This window comes from Capra hircus, chromosome 19, assembly GCF_001704415.2.
Source record: "Capra hircus breed San Clemente chromosome 19, ASM170441v1, whole genome shotgun sequence".
Lineage (NCBI taxonomy): Eukaryota > Metazoa > Chordata > Mammalia > Artiodactyla > Bovidae > Capra > Capra hircus.
In genome coordinates this window covers 53802661-53821283 of record NC_030826.1, presented here as the reverse complement: position 1 = coordinate 53821283, position 18623 = coordinate 53802661, and the positions used below count along the sequence as shown (strand labels likewise).

The window sequence follows — 18623 nt, the reverse complement described above, 5'->3', positions numbered from 1 at the left end:
AAAACTATGGTCCACATCTCTGCATCACCTTTTACTTTAGTATTCTGGACGAGAGTACGGTGGCTATCTCTTCCATGGGCAAAAGCTATGGTTAAGCAAGCTTTAATTAATTCCCTTTTCCCACCCCCATGCCCCAGACCATCTCTTTTATTTTTAAACTTTTATTTATTTATTTGTAAAATATTTATTTTGCTGTACCAGGTCTTAGTTCTGGCATGTGGGCTGTTTAGCTGCGGTATGTGAACTCTTGGTTACGGCATGTGAGATCTTGTTCCCTGACCAGGGATTGAACCCCAGGGCCCCCTGCATTGGGAGCATGGAGTCTTAACCACTGGACCACCAGGGAAGTCCCCCCAGCTCTTTAAAATAACCCAGACTGGCTAAAGATGAGTGAACAGCGCAATAAGTACTGATCTCCCCATCACCGGAGGTGTGCAAAGGTAGGGCGGATGAGATTATTAGGGAGCAGGCATTGAAGGAGATTCCAGCAGGGTTTGTGGATGCAGGGTAAGCCTTGAAGAACCTTCCGAGAGGGTGCAGAAGACAGGGGCAGGGACTTGCTTTCCTGCCCTTCCCGTGCTGACCGGCCACCACTCCGGGCAGTGGGCTGGGGTATTGTTAGGGCAGGTGGCCACCGTCCAAGGGGCCAGGCTGGCTGGCAGCTCCTCAGGAAAAATCTCGGCTTGATCACTGCGGTGACTTCAAAATAAGCGTGGCCGCAGAGGCCCTGTTGCCCCTTCTTCTCTGCTCGGATCCCGTTGTTCTTGCTGTTCCTGCTGACGTGGAACTAGGGTGACTCAGCCTTGTCCCCACACTGCTGCAGTGACGAGCAGCTTCCAAGCCTCTGAGCCCTCAATGCAGGGCGCCTGCTGGAGAAAAGTGGCAAGGAGGCCAGGACAACGATGGCCCCTGGGGACAGCCTGTCCCCTCCTGGGATGTGGCCTGGCCAAGTCTCCTGGCTGTCCTGGTGGGGGTGAGGAGTCTGCAGGCTGACACAGTGACTGGCTGCTTCAAGGCTGGGTTGGTCCCAGGCCAGCCACTCCTCTGAGGCCCCTTGTGTGACTTTGCTGAGCTATCAAAAGGGCCTGAGGGAGTTTCCCATCAGCTGGGGGATGTGGGATGCTGTGTCCCCTACTTCATCTCTGTATCTTCAGCCTCAATTGGCAGCTAGGAAGCTGGGGACTTGAATCCATTCCAAAGCCCGATCCAGGGGGCTTGGGGTAGGAGCAGAGGTTCCTGGGGCTGTGCAGAGAGGGAAGAATCAAGAATAAAATGTGAGTCCTCAAAAGAAGCAACTTCCTCCTCCCCCATCGTATCTGGGTGATAGCTCACCACGCCAGCATCCCAGACAGCTGAATGTGCCCATCCAAAGCCCACTGGACACGTGGATAAACAAATGACTCTCCAGAGCCACAGTCTGGGTTCAGCTGGTGGGGAGTCATCTTGCAGGGTCATAACTTGCCCCAGGTCCTTCTGCTCCCTGTGTTAGCAGCCGCCTCCATCTGCCCTGGCTCCCAGAGCCCCACGGGGTTTAATATCACTGCAGGGAAATGTGCCATGAGTCTGAAAGATGGGAGAGGCGAGCCATGCTGCCATCTCGGTCACATTATCAGAGCCGAGAGGCAGATTCAGCCCTGAGTTGGGGGGGCTGTCAACTGGAGTTGGAGGGCTCGGGGCTCACAGAGGGACGGGGAGCCCTGTGTGCCTGGAGCCCAAAGGCCAGGAGCTTCCTTCCGTGGCTCTACAGCATGATTTAGAAGAGTAAGATTTTTGTTTAAAAAGTCCCCCTGCCTCCGAGATAAGGGCCAGGCTGCTGTGGTCAGGGTTTGCTCTAAGTGTTCCGAGCAAAGGAGGCCGGAGTGAGAACTGGGAAGTTTGGGAAACAGATTGATCATGTGCTAAAGGAACGGCATTCCCCTTTGAAGTGAAACCTTCTGGTTGCATTTAAGCCGCCAGGCAGATGGCGTAAGGGGGTTTTGGGGCCTACACACCGGTTAAATGTCAGCTGTACCCTCAGACGGGCTTCACAGGAAGATTCAGAATTGGGCTGCCTGAGAGACTTTGTGGTCAGAAGCATGGCTGCTGCTGATGTCTCGGGGCGATAAAGGGCCACGGGGCCTGGGGGCTCGGCCCAGGGCAGACGGCGTCCTGCCTGTCACCCTGAACGCGGGGGCTGGTCTGTGCGGTGCTGGCAGGGACGCACAGAGTCTGGGCGGTGTCCCCAAGGGCCCTTCTGCCCCGCTAGGGTAGTTCCCTGTTGGGGGTCCGTGTGACCTTGCCCCCCACAAAGGGAACTGAACGCTGTCATTCCACAGGGTCTAACAGGGTCTTGGGGGAGTCTCAGGGGGTCTCCGTTGCAGGCCTGGAGGCGAAGGAGCAACTGGCTCAAGGTGTCTCCTGGGGGACCCTGAGGTGGTCGTTCTGATGTTTGAAAGGAAATGACAGACAGGGAGCCAGCAGGAGAAGACCTGGGGGAGGCCGTCCAGGCCAAGAGGGCAGCTAAGGTGGGTGTCCGGCAGCAGGAGGCAGAGGCGAGACAGAGGCTGGGGGACGGGGGTGGGCAGTGAGTGAATAGGTGAGGCTGCAGTGGTGGGTAGAGGCCAGGGCACCCGGGACCTCGGCAGCCTCAGCGAGGACACTGCAGTCCGTCCACTCTAAGTGTGGACCAGGCTGTGGGGGCTCACATCGTCTGACCTCGCTTTGAAAGCCTCATCGTGAGTTCTGGGGCAAAGGGAAGCGAGAGGCAAAGCAAGCAGCTCAGTCGGGAGGTTTTGCTGGAAGCCGGCGAGAGGGGACAGCCGTAGGACAAGAGCCAGCTGTCGAATTTTGAGACATTTTGTGAGCCGGTTGTTAAACACAGTCGTCATTAAAATTGTAATTGTATGTTATAAAATATGGGATTTCCATTTCATATAACGTACGTTTTGGGAAATGTTGTTCAGTCGCTAAGCTATGCCCGACTCTTTGCAACCCCATGGATTGCAGCATGCCAGGCTTCCCCGTCCTTCACTATCTCCTGGAGTTATCTCAAGCTCATGTCCTTTGAGTCAGTGATGCTATTTAACCAGCTCATCCTCTGTATATAAATTATTATTTTAAATTGAATTCTGTGGAATTGTTATACAATCTGCTTCCCAGGTTGCGCAGAAGCCCTTCCCTTCTCCAGGGGATCTTCCTGACCCAGGGATGGAGTCAGCCTGCTAATGCAGGGCACACAAGAGGCGTGGGTTTGATCCTTGCACTGGGAAGATCCTCTGGTGGAGGAAATGGTAACTCCCCAGTATTCTTGCCTGGAAAAATTCCAGGGATAGAGTAGCCAGGTGGGGCTTCAGTCCATGGGGTCGCAAAGAGCTGGACATAACTATGCACACACACACACACACACACACACACACACACACACACACACATATCATACAATCCAGTCATTCCACTCCTGAGTTTATACCCAGAATTAAAAGAATTAAATGCAGAAACTTGAAGAAATGTTTGTACACCCATGTTTGTAGCAGTGTTATTCACAATAGCCAAAAGGTGGAAGTATCCAGGTGTCCTTTGGTTGATGAATGGATAAACAAAATTTGGTATATATGTACAGTGGAATATGATTCAGCCTGTAAAAATAAGGAAATTGACACATGGTAAAACATGCGCGCCTTGAATAATGAATCTTGAAGACATTATACTAAATGAAATAAGCCAGACGCAGAAGGGCAAGTATTACAACTGCATTTTACCTGAAGTAGTCAAATTTGTAGAAGACAGCAAGAAGTGTGGTGGTTGCCAGAGCTTGGGGAGAAGAAGCGGGGAGAGTGGAGAGTTACTGTGTAATGAGCATAGAGGATCAGTTTAGGATCGCGGACAGTTTTGGAAATGGATGGCTGTACAGCTGTGTGAATGTACTTAGTGCCAATGAACTGCACTTACAGATGGTGGAAACGGTAAAGTTTATATTATGTATATTTTACCACAATAAAAATGCATCGATCTGTTAGAGAAAACTAAATTATGTACAGGTAATTATATTAAGAATGAAGATAATAAATATGCAAAGTTCTCCACTTTCTAAGGATCTTATTACATTTAACCATTATCTTTGTTCTTGAATACTGGAATTCTCCAGGCAAGAATACTGGAGTGGGTAGCCATTCTCTTCTCTAGGGGATCTTTCTGACCCAGGGATCAAACCCAGGTCTCCTGCGTTGCAGGGGGATTCTTTACCTTCTGAGCCACCAGGGAAGCGTTTGGCAGCCTCCGAATTGTTCAAGATGGGACTATTTATAACATAGAAACAGGCAAATGCTATATATTGGGTACAGTTGTATTTGCTGGTGGTTAAACCTTTAACAACCTATCTCTGGTGGAGGGGGAGGGCTGGAGGAGGGACGCTCAGGTAGAGCAGATACAAGCTGATATTTTTGAGGTAGACATTTTCTGATGGCTTGGATGCGACCAGGGCAGGGGAGGGAAAGGGAGACTTTGGGGGTGATGCCCCGATGCCTGGCTTGAGCGGTTGGGTGAATGGTGGCGCTGTTTACCGAGATGATGGCCTGAAGGGGCTTGGGGACTGTGCAAGGCCCAGCAGCTGATGGAGTGGAGGTTCCAGGGCTCAGGGAGGCCATATGGCGCTCCTGGTGCACGCAGAGCTGAGACCATATGGCCCCTGCCCCAGAGGAGACAGATGGTCCACTTCACGGGGTCCAAAGGCCCGGTTTGCTGGGCACACAGCCACTGTCCCCCTGCCGGTCCCCACGCCCCCTCCAGAGCGCAGGTCAGGGACGCTGCCTGGTGAGCCAGAGTGCTGTTTCCGCCCATCCATTTCCTCCTCCCGCCCTTCCCGTGCTTGGCAAGGGCCACTCCACCTGGGCTGGACCTTCGGGCTTTCCCATCAGGCTTGCTCTTTCCACCTCCAGAAGCGCTTCACACTGCACCTTTCTCACCAGCCCTGGCCTTCAGCTTTCCTTATGAAAATTTGCTGTCTGAGTGCCCCATGCCCCCAGTTCCCTCCGGTTGCCACCTGCCGGCCAGCATTCATTACCAGCTGTGGATTTTGTGGCGCCTGAGACGTCCTTGGGGAGAGGCAGCTTTGGCCTAAAGGGATGATTCGGATGGGGATTTAAGATCCACAGGAGTGTCCTGGGGCTGCCGTAACAAAGAACCACAAATCAGGGAGCTTAAAACAACAACAATTGATTCTCTCACAATTGGAGATGAGAAGTCTGAAATCAAGGTGTCAGCAGAGCAAGCACTTTTTTCCTTTTTGATATATATATATATATTTATTCATTAGCTGCACTGGGTGTTTGTTGCTGCACACTGGCTCTCTCTAGTTGCAGTGAGTGGGGGCCGCTCTCGAGTTGCCGTGCGCAGGCTTCTCACTGCAGTGGCTTCTCTTGTTGTGGAGCACAGGCTCCAGGGCGTGCGGGCTTCAGTGGTTGCAGCTTTCAGCTCTAGAGTGAAGGCTCAGTAGTTATGGTGCAGGGGCTTAGCTGGCCCGTGTTAGGAGGGATCTTCCCGGACCAGGAATTGAAATGGTGTCCCCTTCACTAGCAGGCAGATTCTTAACTGCTGGATCAGCAAGGAAGCCCCAGAGCAAGCTCTGTCTGAAGGCTCTGGGGAAGTCTTACCTTGCGGCTTCCGGCTTCCAGGGTCCCAAGTGTTACTTGCTTTGTGGCTGCATCACTCCCATCCCTGCCTCTGACTTCATGAGGGCCTTTTCTCTGGGCCTCCGCGTCTTCTTTTTGTCTCTACAAGGACACTGGCTGTCTCATTCAGGGCCCACTTTAACCCAGGGTGATTTTATCTCGAGGCCCTTGTGTGCGTGTGTGCTAAGTTGCTTCAGGCATATCTGACTCTTTGTGACCCATGGATTGTATGTAGCCCATCAGGCTCCTCTGTCCATAGGATCTCCCAGGCGAGAATACTGGAGTAGGTTGCCATGCCCTCCTCTAGGGGATCTTCCCCACCCAGGGATCAAGCTCGTGCCTCTTACGTCTCCTGTATTGGCACGAGGGTTCTTTACCATGAAGCTGAAGACCTTCAGCTTCATTACATCTGCAGAGAGCCTTACACCAAGCCAGATCTCATTCCGAGGTTTGGAATGGACTTATCTTTTGAGGGCTCACCATTCACTCCATTACACGTCTCATGGTGGACCTGCGAGGTAGGTGGCCCCTCTGATGTTCCCCAAATTATACCTTCTCCTCAGGCCAGGCCTACAAACGGTCTTGCTCTCGCCCATGGCCTTGGGAAAGCGTTACCATCACAGAATTCGGAGGCTTCGTAGTTCTTTTTCTCTCACCAAATTTAAGCTCATTTTCTTCTCTATGGTGCTGCTGCTGCTGCTCTTTTATCTGCCCAGAGGCCCAATCAGGATCGTCTGTCCAGACCCCAGCTCTGACTGCACATGCCCTGGGAAAGGGGGTTGGGGGGAGCCCTCCCCCATCCAATTGGAATCAGGCCTTATTAAAGTCCCGGGGCCCCAATCTGCACACAGTCATCAGAAGTGATCAAAGGATGGGGGATGATTAAAGGGCTGGGATGGATGATTTAAGCCGAGAAAGAGAAGGCCAAGGAGCAACTGGATTGTCTTCGAGTTCGGAGAAGGTAATTATTACTTGAAGGGTGGTGCCCAGCTGTTTCCCATCTCCTCTGAGGACAGGAAAAAAAGAGGAAATAAATGATGTACAATTAGAGCGGTTGGTTAGATACAAGGGTGAACTTCCTGGCTGGGAGTGTGGCCAAGTCCGCATTGGGTTTCCTGAGGGAACGTGGGGGTATCTCCTTACCTGGAGGTGTCTAGGCCTGGCATTGGCGGCCTCGGTGGTTAAGTGGAGGAAGGCCAGAGGCAGAGGGATGCGCTCACTGGACTCTGAAGCACAATCGTGCCAACATTCTGGCCTCAGAGGTCTGCTCCCTCCTGCCATTGTCCTTTGGGTTCCCATAGGCGAGCATTTTGGTGAGGTGTGGACCCTGGCAGGCCTCCCTGAGGAGATAAGCATAAGTATGTTTAGCTCTACTGTGAATGGAAGTGAATAATACACTATAAACTGACCCTGTGCGAATCTGGTAGAACTCCAAGCCAGCTCCCTGGGAGAACAATCACATGGGTGTGTCTACACTCACCCAGTGCTTTTTATAAAAACACTGAAGAATAACGCTATGGCCCAGGCTGGACGGTGCCCTATCTCTGGGACCCAGCATCTTCCCAGGGGGTTATGGCATAAAACTGTTTCTTAGAGGGAGTGAACCACCACACTCCCAAATACGGGGCGGGCAGGTGGCCAGAGCATTGGATAACCAGGCAGGCCCAGGTGCTGGTTTTCAGAGAAGTAGTGCCGTGGGCTGGTGTGGAAGCCATCGGGGTGCCGTTAATGACAGTGGTTACTCCATTCCTGAAACCCCTGCTCCCAGGCAGAGGGTGTGCGCGCATCTGAAATGTCTGTGGTTTTGCAGTTCCCTGTCCACAAACTCACTTGGTTGAAAATAGTTCAGAATATCCAAGGCATGAGGGAGGGAGAGACTGGTTTTCTTAAAAAGGAAGGACTCGAAAAAGCGCCTCTAACCTAGCGCATTCTCGGTGAGAGGGCCAGAATAACCAGGATGGCACTCAGGGCTCAGCAGCCCTAGTGCATTTGGGATCTTTTAGAACTAGGGATGTGGGGGCTGGGAGGGGGGTAGCACTGACCAGCCTGAGACCCAGGACAAGCCCTCGGGCACTCACAGGCCACACTGAGGGCACCATATTGCCCCAGTTGCCCATCAGCTCAGGGAGCATCTTTCCCTGCTATAAATTCTCACACTGGCCCCTGACTCGGGGTAGAGGCCCTGGATTTAAGGAAACGGAGTGGGGCCGGAGAAAAGGCAGGAGCGCCTAACTGGCTGGGGGGATTGGAAGAGACCCCTTCCCCCACTGTTGGTGCCAGACCTCGGGGCCCTCCCAGGTTGCTTCTGAAGTTCCAGCCCATCCTTTTGTCCCCAGTCCCGGGGACCTGCCTGCCTTGTAGGTAACAGGGTTTAATCAGTGTTTGTCGAATGGATGGAGAAGGGTAGAAATTAACTTACCCTGGAGGGCAAGGCCAGATGGGGCGGAGCCTCACCCGCAAGCTTTTGGCTCCCCGTCCCCTCCCCCAACTCCTGCCTTCAGATACTTTGAAATAATCTGCTTCTTACTAGGGGAGAACTCGAGGTCTACGCGCAGCCTTCCGAAAGCCCCTTGTTGTGCAGCGTGGGGGTGGCACGTGTCCCTGGCCGTCCCCGCTGGGCCAGCGCCTTTTTTGACACCAACCTCCGAGGGTACAGCAGGGACCTCGGGGATGGAGGGTTGGGGGAGGGTAGGGAGCAGCTGGAGGGGTGCCCCGGGCGGGTGGGATTCGGCGCCCCCTTCCCCCCCCAGAGTCACGTGACTCGCGATCGCCGCCCACCCCCACCCCCCACCTCGGCTCTAGGCCAACAGGCCGAGATCCTGCAGGCCGCCGGCCCGAGCGCTTAACCCTTGCGGGCGCTGAGCGCGCGAAGGCGGCGGCGAACTTTGTTTGGCTGCGTAAATAAAACCTCCCGCAGAAGGATCCCTGCACCCCAGGGAAGGGGAGGAATCTCTTCCCCCACAACCCCGGCGCCGCCCCCGCGCCGCCGCCCGGCCTCCACATCCGCCCACATCTGGCCACAGCGGGGCCTCCGGGGGGGTGGAGAGGGCGCCGGGGCCGCGTCCGTCGCCGTCCCCTGGGCGCGGGCCAGGCGGGGAGAAGAGGGGGGCGCTCGGGTCGGGCGTCCAGGACTCGGCCGATCCCCGCGGCCGCTGCTCGGGCCCCAGCTCCCCACCCACCAACCCCGCCACCCCATCCCCCGCCCAGGCCTGGCCTTGACAGGCGGGCTGAGCAGCCAGTGCGAGACGGGGAGGCCGGGCCCCGGGTGCGGGGAACCTGATCTGCCCGGGAGGCGGGGGCGGGGCGGGGCGGGGCGGGGGCGCGGGGAGCGGGGAGCGACGGCGCTCGCCTGCCTCCCCCATTCATTCAGCGGAGCCCGGGGGCCGAGGGGCTCCGGCGGCCAACTCTGCACGGCGGGAGCGCGGGCGGCCCGCCCCCCCAGCCAGCGCGCAGGGCCGGGGCCGGCCCGGGGCGCCTCCTCGCTGCCGCCCTCAGCGCGCCGCGCCGCGCCAGAGCCACCATGTCCGACCCCGCGGTCAACGCGCAGCTGGACGGGATCATTTCGGACTTCGAAGGTGGGTGCTGGCCGCCCACCGCACGCCAGGGGGCCCCTCGGGGAGGACCCCCGCGCGAGACGGGGGCACGGACGGGGAGGCGGGACCCCTATGGGGCGCCCTCCCGCCGCGGCCCCCCCCCACTGCCCCGCGCCCGCGTAGGCTCCGAGGTGGACCCCGTTAGGGGGACGCGGGGACCGCGCGCCCTTGCTGGCCCCCGCGCTCGCCCTGCGCGCTACCGCCGGGTTTCCTTCCTTTTATTGTTGTTTGTGTTTGTCGAGCGACAACAGTCTCCTCGAGGGCTCGTCCTCGAAGGACCCGGGCGCGCAGTTTTCCTCTCGGCTTGTCCTTCAGTCTTCTCCGTTGCACTCTCCTCGTCGGCCTCGGGGGCCTGGTCCTTGGGGCGGGTTGGGGGAGTTAGTTACCCGTCCCCCGCGTCCTGCCCGCAGGACAGCCGCCTCCCACCCTCTCGCCTACATCAGTTTCGGGGCCGGGGCTGAACAGAGAATCCGGGCTGGGGAGGGACCCGAGTGGACCCGGCCCAGGCCGCGGCGAGTCTAGAAGGCGGGGCGGGGTGGGGGGGCGCGTCCCACTGCCCCCATCCGGGCCTGGGGACGTCGTCAGCTGCCTCCCAGATTCCGGCCGCAGTGGGGAGGGGGCCCTGCTTGCCGGTAGGGAGCGCGTGTTGGTCCCCTCCTCCCTCCGGGGTTTCGGGAAGTGTAAGGGGACGTGGGGAACTTCTCCCGCCGGCTGCGGTAGGACGTCCAGGGCTCGTGTACGTGTGTAGCTTTCGTGCGCCCTCCTGCCTGCCAGTGGCTCTGCGTCCTGCCTCCTGGGGAGTGAATGAAGCGGTCGGAAGGGAAGCTCACACAATAGTCTGCAGCACTTCAGCACTTCGGAGCCAGATTTCGGAGGGGCGGGTCTGTCTCTGCTGAGATCTGGAGCCCCCGCCCCTCGGAGGGGCTCCCAGGCAGCCTTTGGGCAGACCCTTCTGGTGGGCCCCGACCTGGGGAAGGCTGGGTTGAAAGGAGTGAACAAAAGTCCAGGTGCCAGGCTGGTCCTCAGGGCAGAATCAAGGCTGGGGTCTGGGGTCCCAGAGTCCAGCCGGGCACTTAGCCCACTTGGGGTCAGCTCCATTTGCAGGGGGACTTCTGGGGACCAGAGCCTGGCTGGACCCCAGGCAGAGCCCCAACAGCTGTAATTCTGGGCTGGGCCTGGACTGGCTTAGCAGGGGGTGGAGAGGCAGGAGGGGGTGGGGTCCAGCTCTGGCTTGCCTTGTGCTAGGGACGTGCCTGCTGGGGGCTGGCTCTCTGGTTGGAGCACTTCTCTGACTGTGACACTGAGCGCTGAGAAGAGTTCTGGCCTACAGAGCTGTGATGGCTTGTCCCGACCTCTTGGAGTGTGTGCTCATACTTGAGGTCTCCCCGAGTCTGTTTTGCCTTCAGCTTGCCCCCAGCCACTGCCGGAGGAGGAACACACTTCTAGGGCTTTTCATGCCTAAGAGTCTGAGTGGGAGAACTGGTCGACCTGGAGATGGCTGCCTGCTTCAGGTCCTGTACTCTGTATACTCTTCTCCTGAGGCCTGTGTGAATTAGGTCGGTTCGCGGTCCCTGACATGAAAGCAGGAGGTCAGGAGCCCTGAGGCAGTCGGAGGAGGAGGAGGTTTAGGGGTCATGCTGTCACAGTACATGCCCCAGAGGTTGTTGGCGCCTCTGACTCGGGGCCCGCATGCAACTCCATCCTCTCCCGAAGTGCCCCATCTGGAGATGCCAGCAGCCTCGGCAGCTGCTTCTCAGGCAGCTTCTCAACTCTCTCATCTGGTGGAGACAATGGCCTCATTGAGACCATCCTGGTGTGGCAGTTGGCAGCCCCGCGCTTGTGCTTTCAGGGGGGGATTTCTCACTGAGGGAGCAGAGCCTGGACCCTCTGGTTCCTGGTGTGCGGCAGCCTCCCCACTGTGTACCCTGCAGACTCATGCACTGAGGGCAGGCGAGTTAGAGCCCCTCGCGTGCACATTGGTTGTGTGTGTGTGTATACGTGTGTGCGCTCTGTACACATGGCCAGCTTGGAGACCAAAAAGGCAGCCTCCCCAAGAGCCCCCGAAACTCGGAGTGGAGTTGGGTGTGGAGAGTGACAGCCCTGGACAGACAGTGGGAAGGAGAGATCAGGGCAGGAGGAGTGCTGACCCAGAGCAACTGTGAGTGATACTGGTTGGCAGAACCAGGACGGAGAAAGGTCGTGGTGGTGGAGGAGGCGGAAATCTGGTTGCAGGCGGGAGGAGGAGCCCGCTCGGGCCAGGGACAGTGAGCTGAGTAGGGGAGGCCAGAATGAGCTGGCCCATTAGGGCTGGGGCATGAGAGGGGCCAGCTCGTGACAGTCAGACGAGCAAGGTCACGGAGGACCAGGTGTGCCTGCCTGCCGGGAGCCCAGACCATCCTGGGGAGGCAGCCAGAGTGGCCAGGATTGGAGCCGGAGGAGCGCTGGTCTGTTTCCGTGGGGCTGGTGGGGGGCCTCTGCCCGGGCTGCCCGCTTGATATCTCAGTTTCTGCAAGGTAGGGTCAGAGGGGTGGGAGGAAATCTTGGCTCCTCGACAGCTGCATATGTTGGTGGCTAAAGATGGAGGCCCCAGGGGCCACCACCAAAGGCTGGAGAGTTCTGAGCCACTGTGGCTGCTGGGGGTGACTTTCAACCGGAGCAGACTGGGAGTCCTACGACTGGGTCCCACTGGCTCTGTTGGGGTGTTCCCTGGAGGTCTGGGGCGATGGCAGTATCCAGGCCAAGGTAGCAGACCCTGCAGGGCAGTCAGAAAGCTGTCCCAGTGGAGGTGTGTGTGTGTCAGGGGGTTTGTGAAGTGGATACCCCTGGTTAAATTCTGCTGACACCCCATATCCCGGGCACATGCTTCTCCCTTTCCTGGGGAACACTCTTCTCTTTTCATCCTGTTGTTTCTGCTTATCCCCTTACCTACCCTGGAGGATTGAGGGTGAGGTTGTTAAGCTCCCCCGCCATCACCGAGGTGGCGTGGAGATTCAGCCTGTCTCCTATTTTGGAAGCGTCTGTGGATTCAGGTCTCCCCTGGGGACTGCCGGGCGGGGGTCAGTGTCCTCCGTGGGTGTGAACCTCCCACATTATGGCCCCTGCCCTCCCTCCAAGGAGGATCTCAGGGCTCCATGGAGACCCTCATGAAGGGGCAGGAAGAACATTTTGTGTTTTGCTGAATTGATTTTTTTAAAGTTTCGTTTCCCCTGTTGGAAGATGGGCTGCAGGTGGCCTCAGCACCCATCACTCCCCGTGTGATGGGGTGGCTGGAAGGGTGACCACATCTGCTATCTGGCTCCCGGCTGGTGGAGTACGGGGCAGGCGGACGGCATGTTCTCTAACGAAGGCAGGCCAAATCTGTTATCGCAAACGCTATTACAAGTCGGGTCTTTGTGTAACAAAAGCCCTTCCAAGTGCCAGCTGTTGGCCTACTTTCCCAGCAGGGTTGGCTGTAACCGGATTTGCATGGGCCGAAAAAATCCTGAAAGTCCTTGATGTTGGTTGAGACGCAATCTGGCCCAGGACCCAGGAGTTCCGGTCCCAGAGCTGTCTCTCCCGCCTGGAGGAGGTGTCTGCCCTTCTGAACCTTTGACGTCTGTCCTCTGACGTCTCCTTATGGGACCCTGCCAGCTGGGTCCCAGAGCGTGGAGCGGGCAGCGGGCAGGGAGACGGGTGGGGAGATAAGACTCTGCAGTTGCACCTGCTCGTCTAGGAGCCCAGACGCCTCCTGGACCAGGGCTCCCTTCGATGGCTGGGTCCAGGTGCCCCTCTCCCAGGAGGACAAGGCCTAGCTTGCTGATGGGTGTGAATCTGCCCCTAATTAACACCGCTGGGCTTATTGAGCGACGAGTCCTGCTTTTCAGCGAGACCTGAGGCCTCTTGAGAATACAGCATCCCCACAGTGCTCACCTGTGGCAGGAGACAGGTGCTGTGGTGGTGTGCGATCACTCGCTGGATGGAAGGAACCAGCCTTCCTGGGACTCCACTGATACCTGCTTGTGGCTACAAGGGGCTGGCTCTCTGACGGGTCTGACTACCACCAGCTGCGTTGGCCTGGTGCTGTTGGGTCCAAGGCCTGGGACTAGACTCAACCTCTGTCTTGATTGTGAGGAAGTGCCAGGTGGCAGAAGGGTCCCCATCATCAGTGGGGCTGAGGTTTAGACGTGGGCCAGGGAGGTGGGTTGGGCAGGGACATCCCATGCTGTGGGGTGTCCATCTGGAAAGGCTTCCTGGAGGACACAGATCCTTCCAGGAAGTCTTTTTTTTTCGGGGTCGGGGGGTGGTGCTGTACCACACAGCCTGTGGGCTCTTAGTTCCCGACCAGAGATTGAACCTGGGCCTTTGGCAGTGGAAGCATGGAATCCTACCCACTGTAGGAAGGTTTGAAAGGGACAAGTGGGTAGAGTTTGCATCCCAAAGGAGAAGGAGGGCCTTTGGAGGGAAGTGGTGGGTAGGGCAGCTGGGTGGTAAAGGAGTCTTGGCCCGTGAGCCTCGGTTTCCCCTTCTGTTGAGTGGGGTTATGAACAGCCTCTGTCCAAGGATCGTCTTGGGGAGATAGTCAACAGCCTGAGCCTGGTTCCTGTTCCTGGAAGTATGGTGGGTGCTGCTGCTGTTGGGGCTCGAGGTGGGGGTCAGGTATTTGCCATAATCGGGTGGGTGTGGATGCCTAAATGCAGGAATCTGGGTGATGGAAGGGAAGGGGTGCGAGGGTCTGTTGGGTCCCCGAGTGGTCGGGGGGAGTGGTGGTGAGTGAGGTTGTATACCACGGTCAGCACGGTAGATTCAGGGCAGATACTTGTGCTACTGGCCAGCACGGGAGTCCTTGCCCAAGCCTGGGAGGTGTCACGCTGTCTCACAGGCAGAACTTGGAGACTTGGGTCAAGTGGGCTGCCTGCAGGGTTCCTTCACTAGGGAGGTCATCCCAGTCTCCCCCGACCCCGGAGCACCCCAGATGGGTGGGCTATGGGCCCGCCCTGCAGACGACAGAGGCATATGCTGTACGGCCTGGCTTTGGAGACAGTGGGGTCGGGCTGCCTGCCCATGCCTTTGCTGGCTGCCAGCCTTCCTGAAAGAGAGTCGGAACCGGGAGCTGGTGTCAGGGACGGGGCGTACTGACCGCGACATCCTCCTTGACCAGCAGCCCTATGCTACTCCTGATTGTGTTGCAAATCTGTAACTTGGTGCATCATCCCCTCTGGGGCCAGTGTGGAGAAGCCGGGACTTGGAAGCCAGAGCTGCGTGCCCCGAGCTCACTCCCAGGGGCTGGTTAGCCCTGCACCCACGTGCCCATGTGAGAAGCAGATGAGCTTGGGCTGGGGCCTCTGTGCCTGGAGAAAGGAGCCCTCAGGCTCAGTGGCAGCCATGGACATCCCTGGGCCCGACACACAGTGGATGGCCACACAGTGGGTGTACTTGCTCAGGCCATGTTTGTGAGCGAGACTGTCCTGCTGGTGGAAGCAGTTGGCCTTGCGGCCTGTTCATGACGTGACGTTGCCAAGGGCAGATGGCACGCTCACCCTGCAGAGCTGGAGACTTCTCAGCCTGGTGACCGTGGCCTTGGCAGGCCTCTAAGGGAGTGCTACAGCCCTCATCCTGGTGCTGGCTGAGCAGAATGGGGCCTCACCTTCTTTTTCTCCTTGAACGTCCAGCAGTCAGGGGAATGTCACATTCAGAGATGGAGCCCCCTACCACGGTTCAGTTCAGGCATCACCATTATCCTCCCCCCCGCCACTGCCTGTTTACCAGCTGAATGCCCCTCACTCATTGTGCTGGGGGTGGGTTGGCTGCTAATATAAGCCTTCTTGGGGTACAGACAGGACCACAGGCCAACAACACGGACCTGGGGGCCAGGCTTAAGGGATCCGTGGTGGCCCCCAAACCCAGGAGTCCCACCTTCCTGCCAGGCCAGACCAGCTACTTCTGATGGGCTTGGAGTTCCCAAGGGCAGGTAGCAGTGGGTCATGGTGTAGACCCTCAAAGGCCTGGTGGTGTGTTTAGAATGGTGGGCTAGGGTAGAGGGTAAGAGGTGCTGGGCAAGCCAGGGGACTCTTGGGAGAGATTTATCAGAAGTCAAGGCCCCGGGGGATGTCATTTCCTGGGTTCATCCCAGAAACCCAGCCGGGAAGCAAGTTCCTTTGCTTTCCCTTGACGGCACCACCGAGGAAACGTGGTCTAGACAGCGGCTGTCTTTCCAGCCTCCTCTCGGTTTTTCCCAAATTTGGAGGCTAAGTTGCTTATGAGATGAAACGGGCTGGAAGTCTGTGGAACCCGGTCCCAGAAGGCTGAGGATTTGTAATGTCTCTGGCCAAACAGACCCAATGGTTGGCCCCTAGACACCCCCCTTCCCCCGGCGCTGGGGGCATTTCTGGGCTCCGGCTGTTTAATTTGGTCTGGACGGAGCCTGAAGGCTCCGTTCAGCCTAGACCAAGAGACGGTCTGGACACTTCAAGTTTGTTGTCAGTTTTTAAAGTGCTGCCAATGCCCCGAGATTTAGGCAGAGGGACAAGAGAATGGCCTCCATGCGATTGGAGAGTGTACACAGTGAGCGCCCCTGCCCGTAGCACGGAGTAGGGTTGCAGGGGCAGTGAGGAGCCCAGGAATGAGGCTCCAACCTGCCTCTTTCTTTTTTCAAAAAGTCATTTTTAATTGGAGGATAATTGCTCTACATGTTGTGTTGGCTTCTGCCGTACATCAGCGTGAGTCAGCCATAGGCATGCACGTGTCCCCTCCCTCCTGAACCTCCCCTCCGCCTCCCGGCCCATCCCACCCCTCTAGGTTGTCACAGCACCCGGTTGAGCTCCTTATGTTGTACAGCAAGTTCCCATTAGCTATCCGTTTTACATATGGTAATGTACATGTCTCAATGCCATTCTCTCAATTCGTCCCACCCTCTCCTTCCCTCTCTGTGGCCCCAAGTCCGCTCTCTATGTTGGCATCTCTGTTATTGCCACAGCAATAGGTTCATCAGTACTATTTTTCTAGATCCCATTATCTATATGTTAATAGACAATATTTGTTTTTCTCTTCCTGACTTATTTCACTCTGTATAACAGGTTCTAGTTTCATCCACCTCACTAGAACTGACTCAAATTCATCCCTTTTTACAGCTGTGTAATACTCCACTGTATATCTGAAACATATAGACAACTTCTTTATCCATTCACCTGTCGACGGACATCTGGGTTGCTTCTGTGTCCTGGCTATTGTAAACAGTGCTACAGTGAACATTGGGGTACATGTGTCTTTTAGTATTGTGGTTTTCTAAGGGTATATGCCCAGTAGTGGGATTGCAGGGTCATATGGTAGTTCATTTGAAAAGACCCTGATGCTGGGAAGGATTGGGGGCAGGAGAAGGGGATGACAGAGGATGAGATGGCTGGATGGCATCACTGACTCGATGGACATGGGTTTGGGTGGACTCTGGGAGTTGGTGATGGACAGGGAGGCCTGGCGTGCTGCGGTTCATGGGGTCGCATAGAGTTGGACACGACTGAGCGACTGAACTGAGAGATGGTAGTTCTAGTCCTAGTTTTTAAAGAAACCTCTTTACTGATCTCCATAGTGGCCGTATCAATTTACATTCCCATCTATAGTGCAACAGGGTTCCCTTTTCTCCACATCCTCTCCAGTATTTATTGTTTGTAGGTTTTTGTTGTTGTTGATAATGTCCATTCTGACTAGTATAAGATGGTACTGCATTGTGTTAATAATTTTGATGTGCATTTCTCTAACAGTAATGACACTGAGCATTTTTTCACATGTTTATTAGATATCTGTGTGTCTTCTTTGGAAAAATGTCTGTTCAGGTCTTCTGCCCATTTTATTGATTGGGTTGTTTTAGTTTTCTGATATTGAGCTGCTGAGTTGCTTGTATGTTTTGGAAATTAATCCTTTGTCAGTTGCTTCATTTGCAATTATTTTCTCCCATTCTGGGCAACCTCTTTCTTTTTTGTGTTGCGTGGTTTTTCTCGGTTGACCCTCTCTCTCAGATTTCTGAGTCTGACAATCCCTCCTGGAATGCTGAGCCCCGCAGTCTCCAGCCTTTTCTGTTCCCAGTCTCCGGGCCATCTGGGGAAACCCATCTCTGCCCCGAGATGCAAAATTAAGAAAATCGAAGGACCTGGCCTTGAACACATTAGCGTGCCCTCCCAGTGCATGGCTTAGAGCTTGTTGTGTTTCTGTCCCCAAGATCGGGAGCCCTGCCCTCAAACACCTCCAGGAGGGTCCAGGTGGGATGAGGGAGGGGAGGCAGGAGAGGTGACTGGTTCCTCCCCCCCGCCCCCCACACGTCCTCTGGTTACTGCAGCCTCTGAGGGACTGTCTGGCTAGGGGTTTGATGGATGTCCCCCTGGGTACAAATAGGGGGAGCATGGGCACCCCACCCTGGGGGGGCCTTACGTGGCTCTTTCGGGAGATGGGGCAGGGATAGGGAGTTGAGTTTGCCTTGCTGCCTGGGTCTTAGCAAGTCTGAGCTGGGAGTTCCTGGGGCTGGTTTTTCCCTTGCTTGTTCAAGGAGGGGTTGGAACTGTGAGCTCTTTGCAGCCGGTGTCTGGTCTTTTATGACCAGTCACAGGCACTTACTCTGAGTTTCTAATCCAGCTTCCTAGTTGTCAAACCCACAGCCCTCCCCTGCCTTTCAAGGAGTGCAGGCTGATGGCTCCTCTGGCCGTGGGCTTTTGACTGTCCCCTGGGGACCTCCATGTGGGGGGGACCTCCATGTGGGAAGCACCTCCAAGTGGGAGACTGTGGCTGAGGGTCCCCATGGGAATGGAAAGGGAGACACTGGAACAGCGACCACCCCCTCTGCCTTCGGGAAGTTCACCTGTGGAATGGCCTCGGTTTTTTTTTTTTTGGCAGGAAGAAGGAGTGGTGTCCCAGGCAGAGTGGCCCAGATTCTGGCCACCTCACCTTCTCCCCTCCCCTGTCTTCGGTGAGATAGAAAACTTTCTGGTTCTGACCGTCAGTGGCCAGCAGGCTGCCGGTTCTCCAGACTCTCCTAGGCAGGACCTCAGTCTGGAGCCTGGCCGGCCCCTCCCTGGGTGCAGAAAGCCAGCCCCCAGCAGGGCTCTCTGGCCCTCCTTTCCACGTGGGTGGGCAGTTTCCCTCTAAGGGGCAGGCCAGGCCCCTGCCCTGAGTCCCCGGAGACCGATATCATCTACAGTAAAAGCATACAAGTTTTCCTGGCTCCATCCCAGGCCCAGAGGGGCGGCCTTTTCCGCTGTCCCCTGCCTCCTGTCCCCCATCACAAGTCAGGGGAGGAGTGCTCTGTAAAGAAATTGGATTTGGGTTTTTTTTTTTGCCTTCAGTTCAAAAATGAAGTAAGTGCTAGAATCTTTCTGTGTCTGGTGGGCTGGGAGGAGGATGGCCTGGATGGGAGAGGCAGCCA

At 56.4% G+C, this 18623-nt stretch overlaps 1 protein-coding gene across 3 annotated transcripts in view; it reads left to right on the top strand.

Moving 5' to 3' along the window:
• The window catches only part of SEPT9 (septin 9), a 180701-nt gene that overhangs the window by 64750 nt on the left and 97328 nt on the right, over positions 1 to 18623 (top strand). Inside the window, exon 1 of one of the 3 annotated variants that reach the window (XM_018063714.1) lies at positions 8971 to 9220. The exons of the other annotated variants lie outside the window; for them this stretch is intronic. Within the exon in view, the coding sequence (XP_017919203.1) occupies positions 9166 to 9220 (55 nt within the window). The 5' untranslated portion in view covers positions 8971 to 9165. Of the gene's footprint in view, positions 1 to 8970; positions 9221 to 18623 lie in introns of those variants that run through there. 3 annotated transcript variants of the gene reach the window in all.